The sequence below is a fragment of the Alnus glutinosa genome, chromosome 3, assembly GCF_958979055.1.
Source record: "Alnus glutinosa chromosome 3, dhAlnGlut1.1, whole genome shotgun sequence".
NCBI classification, from domain to species: domain Eukaryota; kingdom Viridiplantae; phylum Streptophyta; class Magnoliopsida; order Fagales; family Betulaceae; genus Alnus; species Alnus glutinosa.
Genome location: NC_084888.1, coordinates 36,364,754 through 36,373,675, shown reverse-complemented (window position 1 = coordinate 36,373,675; position 8,922 = coordinate 36,364,754). Strand labels below are relative to the sequence as shown.

General features: G+C 38.6%; 1 protein-coding gene across 2 annotated transcripts; it reads left to right on the top strand.

Moving 5' to 3' along the window:
* Positions 1-422: 422 nt before the first annotated feature.
* LOC133862760 (uncharacterized) lies at positions 423-7,383 on the top strand. 2 transcript variants are annotated; one of them, XM_062298628.1, is made up of 4 exons: positions 423-1,001; positions 1,301-1,416; positions 5,166-5,409; positions 5,873-7,383. In XM_062298628.1, exons 1-4 carry the CDS (start codon positions 615-617, stop codon positions 7,202-7,204), a joined length of 2,079 nt encoding a protein of 692 aa, XP_062154612.1. In that variant the 5' UTR covers positions 423-614; the 3' UTR covers positions 7,205-7,383. The 2 variants fall into 2 exon arrangements, with proteins under 2 accessions (XP_062154612.1, XP_062154613.1); XM_062298629.1 differs by lacking the exon at positions 423-1,001 and adding an exon at positions 1,008-1,160.
* Positions 7,384-8,922: the final 1,539 nt, after the last annotated feature.

The window sequence follows — 8,922 nt, the reverse complement described above, 5'->3', positions numbered from 1 at the left end:
AGTTGGTCAAGGTTGTCCATTAACCAACCAAAACAAAGCAAACTGGTACTTCGCTGTTCCCTCAATCCTCGTTAACCTTCCCCTCCACGCGTACTCGATCCCCCTCTTCTTATTTTTTGTTTTTGTTTTTTTTTTTTTAATTAATTTTTTAAGGGGCGCTTCCGTTTTCACTTTTCACTCATTCATTAATAAACGTAAATGTCGGCTAAGCATCTGTCGTGGCAGGTTCCGAAACGTTGGGCTGCTTGGTCCCACACTTTTCCATTTGGTCCCACTATGAGAATGACGTGGAACATACGCATGCAATCATGCACGGACCTGAAACCAACTTTAAAAAATAAAAGTAGCATTTCATAAACCACCTTCGTGTCCGCTAGGTCTCCAAGGCCCTTTATAAACTCGGGCACTCTTTATCTTGTCCATTTTAGCACCAATTTTGTGTGGGAGATATTTCTTTCTCTCTGTGAAGCCCTTCACACACCGCGTTGCGATTGATTTCCCGGAGATTAGAGTCTGTGAGAGCATCTGATTCAGATTTGAAGATTTTGAAGCTAAGAGTTTACATCTGTGCGGTTGTTTTTCTGTTTTTGTGAGGGAATTTTCGGAGATTTGTTATGACGAACCCTAGAAACCAAGATTCGGCCGGTATCGATGAGATCGAGGATCTCGATCACGTGAACCGATACGACTTCGAGGACTTGGACGACTCTTCGTCGATGGATGCCGGATCCAGTGCGAGTTCGGGCGGTTCGCGAGAGACCGGCGGGTCGAGGAGCGAGACGGGCCTTGCGGACCGGTTGACGGACATTCTTGTGGACGAAGGGGATGGAGATCTGTTGCTTCAGCAGAGCGATCGCGAAGACCGGGTTATGCGGTGGCTACAGGCTCTGGATATGCAGGTGATGGGGGCTTGTCGCGTCGATGAGAGATTGAAGCCTTTGTTGAAGATGAACGCTTCGAATGGTCTCGCCGAGGATCGCTTGCTGGCTCAGTTAAGTCAGGTTGGTACCTAATTGGAAGAGAATTTGATGATTTGGTATAATTGAGCTACTTTTTCAAGAAAGAGTTCACGGCTTCTGTGGTTGGAAGTTTGTTTGGCGATTCTATGTAGGAAATTGGTGTGGTGGCCATTGATGGTTGCACGGTTTCACGAATTGGCCGTGAGTCAAACCTTGGAAATAATTAACTATTCATAAGCTTGAATTGGTGTTTCTTGCTTTCGTGTTATATGTAATTCTTGGTTAGGCGTTTCTGCTTTTAATTTATACTGATGGGTTTTGTTTTGTGTGTTTGATAACAGCATTTCGAGCCAGCAGAGGTTGGAATGCTAGCGAGGTGCTTCTGTATACCTCTAGTTTCGATTCGTGTGGGGAAGATCAAGAAGCAACAGACTCTCTTTTACCCAACTGCTACAAGGTAATTTCAATTAGATGTATATTGGGGTATCTATATGTTTTGTATGTTTGTGATTGTGGATTGGCGTGTTGTGATAACTTTGTATATGCATGCTTATAGTTTTTCTGGTTTTATTGTGTTTCAAATAGTTGAAAGTGATGCTTCTTGTTACTTTACGTATATGTTTCGTTTATTTTATCTATCTTTTTATAATGCTAGCTTTACTTTGATATATCATTTAAAGAAAATAATAGTCTGTAGTATTCATCACTTCTGCAGTAGAGATTATGTAATATGTTGGAAGTGAGATTAATTTGTCAATAATCATTTATTCTAGTATGATCTCTCAAGTGGGGGTGCCTGTGCTGGTGATTCATTTTCAGTAGGGACAATTTTGTTGATGTTAAGTGATACAAGTTCATTTTTTGCACTCATTATTTGTGGCGGAATAATGTTCAACTGAGACATTCTTAGAGTTAGATGTCAATCACTTTTGCACCTCACTATAATTCGGTTTCACTAAAAGGATTGGTATTATAAAGATTTTATATGGCTTTTTTCTCCCTAAAATAAGAATCAAGGATAGGAGGGGACTGGGTTTGTGTCCTTCCCCCAATGTTTTAAATCTTCCCTTCGAGCTGACCTTGCATTTGATTACATGCAAAGTTGATGTTTCTTCTAACTCTTTTCATGGAAGTACGCATATGGACTATGTGTTGGACCTTTTTGCTGCTATTTAATGGGTAATCGATTCATATACTATACAATTACACTTACTAATATACCATGTGCAGGCAGATGGTTTGAAATATAAGTGATGTTAGTAGTATTCTGATGTTTCACTGTATATGGCACATGTTAATGGACCTGTAAGTTTGTGTATGTATGAAGCTCCTGAATATATATGTATTGATTTTGAGCGCACTTCTCTATGCTTTGGGTTTCAGCAGATGGTTAAACAACAACTTTTCTAAGCAGTCTTCATGTTGGTTATCAACTTTACCTGGCACAAAGAATCCTAGTTTTGTCTCAAAGCTTTCTGAAAGTCTTTTTACTATATCATTGTTGCAGTACATACTTAATATTGATTAGAGTGCGAGTTTAGGGCATGTCTGGTACACTAGAATGATGATTACGTGGGAATGTGAATGGGTATTACTAGGAATACAAGAAGCTAGAATGGAATGATGATTCTTATTCATTCCTTTGGTGACAATACATGAATGACCAAATTTCCTCAATGGAATTGAATCAAATTTCCTATTATACTCAGCTCTAAAAAGCATTTTCCCAAAAAACCATTTTTTTTTTCTTGACACTCAAAAAACAAATAAAAAAACCTGAATCCTGTGGGATAGAACAATCGTGGGTGGTTGGGGTGGTTGCACAACCCTCTGAGCTCCCCCCTTGGGGGTGGTCGGCTACCCTAACAGATCAACCAGTCACCTGACCGCCCCCTGTTGTTCTATTAGGGTGGGGTGGTTGGCCGCCCATGGGGGATGAGTTTTTATTTTATTATACTTTTGGGTGTCAAGAAAAAAAATAATAATGATTTTTTTGGAAAATGCTATTCTTACTGGGGGAATAGCTATTCTTGACCTTTTTGAGAGGAATGAAAATAGCTATTCCCAATAATGATGGCGCTACCAAACCCTTATTCCTTTCATATACTATTGCATCCAATATCCATATGTTATTTCTCAACTTTAGAGGACCCGTACTTTATCTTATCTTTCGACTCATAAAACATGTTCAGGTTGCATGTTTACAATGTCTAGAAATGCCCCTTTATTTAATCCTTGTAATGCCTGCGTGTGCTAGATTTTATTTGCTTGTTTGATAGACTGCTGCATCTTGATATGACACTGCATAGCTGTGGTTGCATATTTGACATGAGGCGACACCGTGGAGGTTAGTGTAATGATTATACCTTGTTATTTTGGTTACAAAAATAACAGTGCTGTAAATTCTTGTGTCCTCCCCATCCCATCTTGCCCCAAAAAGAGGGAAAAGAAAAATGAGAGCTGAAAATTTTCATATAGAAGAAGTCTGTTCAATGTTAAAAATTTATCTTAACTTTGGCTTGTGAATCCTGTTTATTTTCTTACTTGTGAATCCACAGTTTATTTTGTTACTCCTATTTACTCATTAGATTTTTGTATGTCAATTATCTCACAGATTGTAGCCTTTCTTCTCTCTTATTTTCTTTTATGGTGTCTTATTCATGGTGTTTGCTTTTCTGGGCGGAGGGGGATGGAGGCTTGATTAAGAGTGTTGGAAATATTCCTCTAGTATTAAGTTTCATACAAATACAATATTGCTGGGAAGTGTATCCTGTGGTTGTTGCTGATACGTAGAAATTACAGGAATCTATATTTTAACTTATTGATGATGAAAATGTTCATTATTCCAAATAAGTATATCTTTTGACTTGTAGGTAAAGTGGGCGTATTCTATTATGATCTCTGAATTAAGAGGAAGTAAAGGTAGTTTCACGCTCCTATATTATATAGCTTGCTGCTGCTTTTTGAATATATAGGGTTGACATTTTAATTGGTATTGAATTTGAGTGTCAAAGGCCTCGTCGTAGATGCTTGTGATCTAAATTAATGTCACTGTCTGAATGTTTATTTCATATTTTGAATTGTTTACTTTCTGCATTATTAATGTTAACATTTAGTTCTTTTTCCCATCTGACAAGCTCTTTCACTGTGGGGGGAATCTTTTGTTTCTCTCTTATTAATTTGATTACATGGTTTAAGGACATAAGTAATTATCAGATATATGCCATTCTTGTCTTATTTGGAATTCTCTGTCAATGATGTCATTAGTATCTGTACCATGTCTGCCTCTGTGGCACTTAGATTATAATTAATAATTTTTCATTATGGTTGAAGCTAGTCAATACTTGACCACCCCCCCTCCCCCCAAAAATAAAATTAAATAAAGGAGAAGCTGGTCAATGAGGAGCTATATTCGAAGTTAGGTTTGGGGCCCTTATACATTAGAACAAAGTTTGGAGATAGACTGGGAACTAATTGTCAGATATATACTATTGATGTCTTCTTTGGAATTCAATGTTAATGATTTCTTTAGTATCTGTACCATGTCTGCCTCTGTGGCATTTTTAGTATAATTAAGAATTTTTCATTATGGTTGAGCTAGTCAATACTTAAGCCCCCCCCCCCCCCCCCCCCCCCCCCCCCCCACCAAAAAAATAATAATAATAAAGGTGGTGGTCAATGGGGAGCTATATTCGAAGTTAGGCTGGGGCCTTTATACATTTGAACATAGTTTGGAGATAGTCAAACCACTAGGAACAACTTATTTCTCTTGCTGGACTGGAGCTGCTATTATCTCCACTGAAGAAGCATGTTCATGATTTATTTGTAGTGTTATTTTCACAGCAAAAACAGATAGAGGATTACATGCTTTAGGATCTTTTTAGTGATGTAGGGATTATATTTATTTCTAATTAGTATGCAGACAATCCTCTAGGTCTGTCAGTATCTTAGAAGGCAAATAGAAAGAATGAGGCAAACAATATTTTTGTTTATTTATTAGATTGCATTAAGTTTATATTTAAACTGAAGTAGAAGTGAAATATATATTTGATTGGACTTTTTTTATGATGATTTTATTGGTTCTTTATATGTTATCTGGAGAATACATTGTATTGACTGTATTTACTTCGTTTGGATGTTGTTTTGTTTTGTTGTTATTTCACTGTTCAATGCTCCTAAATCGAACTTTACTCCACATTGTTGCAGGGGAAATCTGAATCTTACAATTTTGCCAACATCTGATTTGCGCCTATCATTCATTGGGGATGATGGTCGGACAGAGAGATTGTTTACCTTAGGTAGTAAATCCCAGTGCGCTGCTGTAGCAGTGGATGAGATCCCAGCAGATAATTCTGGCCGATCCTTCCTTATAAAGATTCCAGATGGCCAGGTTTTCTACTTTTGGTGCTCAGAGAAGTCGAGGCTTCTGGGAATTGAATTGCTTGTTAAGGTATGCATGATTTCAATAATGTGCATTCGTGTACATACTTGTGTCATGATAATTTGAGTGGGCCTTCATCCACTTGAGGTTGCCCAGAATTCTGTTGCCAAGAGTACGAAAATGAACAAGTTCATGTCCTAACATTTTCTGTTTGGTTCAACTAAGGTTGACCCTGAAATTTACTTATTGCGAGTTTTGATTTGATTTGAGGTGAAGATGGTGGTTTCTCCAAAAAAAAATCTTTTTTCTCAAAGTTATTATATCCATTGCTTTCTCGGGGAGTGATAGTTGTACATCAAGTATACAACAAATGCACAACACCCCTTCACAAGGGGTGGGCCCCATAGTGTGTGGGGTCCACCCCTTGTGAAGGGGTGTTGTACATTTGTTGTACACTTGGTGTACAACTATCATTATTCTGCTTTCTCTGGTAAAGTGGTTGCTAATTATGTTTTCTTTTTTCTTCTAACAGATGAAGGATTTAGTCCAGAGGAAACCTTCTGTTGCTGAATTAACTGGAATAAGCGAGTCACGTCTCACCTGTTTTGCAACTCAGCTTCGTGCCTATCTTGTGGCAACAGTGGATAGCTCACGAGCTAGTTCTCCAGGCTCATCCATTCCTCCTCTTGATGCCACCCCTGAACAGTCCAGTACATCTCAGAATGGACAGTCCTTATCAACATCATTTAAATCTCTGCGTTCCCGACACACCGGCAGTCAAGCCATAAAAGCAAACTCATTTTATCAGGGTAGCCTCAGTCCCAGATCAAGTTCCTTTAAAGAGGGCCTGCCCAGAAGCTTGTCTTCTCTAAGGAGTGCTTCTAGGGAAAAGCTGCGACGGCGAGGGGACAGCCAATTTTCAGCGGTTGACAGTCTGACAATGACTTTGTCAATTCCAGTTGATGCATCCTCTTCAAATAATTCTGAAGATGACAAGCTCCCAGAAATCACCAGAAGCGTGTCGTTTTCCCCTTCAAGTTTTCTAGAATCACTAGGGAAATTGGCTGTTCCACCAGCTCTAAGCCCCACAACTCAAGTCGGTTACGTAGGTTCACCTCTCTTCTCCCCTTACTATTGTTGGTGCCCTCCTGGTGCATCAACTCTGCAATTTTCAGCAGCACCTGAACAAATTCCTGCATCATTGAGTGAATCACCATTTCTTCCCCCACTCTCTTCTTTATTACCTGCTAATATGTCATCCACCGTGTTGACTTCCACCCTGCCTCTCAATCTGGATGAAGTTTCTTCGGTGAAATTCCCAGCTTTGCTGCCGGACTCGATGGTCCGGTTGCCAATTCAAACTTCTAAGCAGATACCAATCTTCACACCTTTAATGTGTGACCCAATTGTTCACATTCCACTTATTGATGTATGCTCTTCAGGTCAAGGCTATCTGGTTAGTGCTGGTCCCGCAATTTCAACGGGCATTCCTCCCTTGCACCCAAACCTTGTGAACCCATTGATTCCTGAAACCGACTCAATGGTGGAAAAGGGTGCAAGAGAGACTCTGCGTCTGCTCATCAGTGGATCAACCCAGACTAACCCACCGTTGATGGGTTTCCCTGCTGTTCTAACAAATGCAGATCAGAATCAAAGTATATTTGTTGGTGGGAGCAGGGGTCTCTACAGTGGAACCAGAGACGTTGATGTTATTGCAAACAGCATTGCTGCCATGGGTTTTGTTTCACTGTCTGGGAGATCTGATGGAGACGGCCATGATAATACAGATTCTCAGCCAAAGGGATCTTGTTCAGATGGTAAAGGAACCGCCTCTTGTTCGGATTGGAGGGAAGAAACTGATTGAGACAATGCTTCTCATGGGCTCATTTTATTTTTCTTTGTAGATCCTGTTTTTGTTTACCCAAGATGTAGATATGTGGCTGTAGCTTTGCCTTTTTGAATTTATAACTAATGGAAAATTCCACCATTTGTTTTTCTCGAATGTGCCCCCAATTGAATGAAATTTGGATTTTGTTTTTCCTCCGGTAAGGCTTCGCTCTTGTTCTGAATTCGGACCTTACTACTAATCTAGGACTACCACAAGTTTTTGAGTGCTGATGTTTGGCAAATGAACAACTATATTTATGGTCTCTCTTGCTACTCTTCCCCTCCGCTACTCTATTCAAAAAATTTAAATGATATGGCATCATTGATACTGTTAGTTGTAATAGTCTGATCATGAAACGACTCCTCGCTTGTATTGGTATTGAAATAAAGTGTCACCCAACGCTGTAGATGATTTAAAGTTATTATATTTAATGGTGTAGATGGTGTTATGCGAAAAATATATTGACACCCTATTCAAAAGATTTAAATAATATGACATTATTTACACTTGATGAGAATGTAAAATGTCGTATTTTTTTCTCTTAATATTTAATCTCTTATACTTATTTAATGCCTAAATGTACTCATTATTCTTATATTTTGATTTAGGATGCAAATTGAGGCACTAAATGCAAAACAAAGCTAATTGGGCGATTTTGAACAGATTTGACATCAGTTCGTAATCTGGGCATAACTCTCTCATAAAAGCTCCGATTGAGATGATTCAAGATGCTGTGGAACTCCAAGAAAAAAATCTACAACTTTTATGTTTTGCGTTTTGAGAGATACCGAATGAATCAAGGTCGAAATCGGGTTTGAAGTTGACGTTCTGATGTGGATCTGATGCGATTTATTTTATGAAGTTTTCAGATGTGGAAATTTCTTTACTTTGAGCCTTTTCATAATCATCCAATCAATTCCAGCCAAGCCAAGCAATAAATAAAAAGTTAAAGCAAAATGAAGAAAATGAGAGAAAAGATGCGTGGAGGACCATGGAAATAAAGAAGAGATTTGTGGGGACCACGCGGAAGAAGACAACATGAAAGGAGCATCTCTTTCCATAACAAGGCAAATTGATTTTCTCTCCATACTTGACTGATTTGTGGGGACTTAAACAAGGAAAGAATCGATAAAGCATATGGCAACAAAAGTCCCCATCGAAATCATCACCTTCCTAGTTATCTTAGCCTTTATTTTATGTTTAATATTTTCCTTAATTAGTAGATTTGTGTATTGTTATTTTAGGATAGTATTTACAATATCTTTCTTTAGGAGATTTCCTAGGATTCTAGCATATGGGATGAAACATGTATAAAAGGGGGGAACCATGACACACACCACACACCTTCTACCTTACATCTTCTATCTTCTTTCATCTTCTATCTTCCATCTTCTCCCCTCTTCTCTAAACTTTGGTCGAAGGAAACGGAAGCCTCGGAATCAATAAAACTGTGAGATCTAATTTGTTTTTATTGTTCGATTTATGCTTTGAGTATCAGATGTTCTTCTATACTTATTTTTATGATTGTCTCGTTTAACAACTAAGATTTAATGATTTGACTGAATTTCTGCGCTGGCGATCATTAAATCTTAGGAGGCCAACTAGTTTATTTAATGATTTGGCTGAGTTTCTGCACTGGCGATCATTAAATCCTAGGAAGCCCACTAGTAGCCAACTAGTTTATTTAATGATTT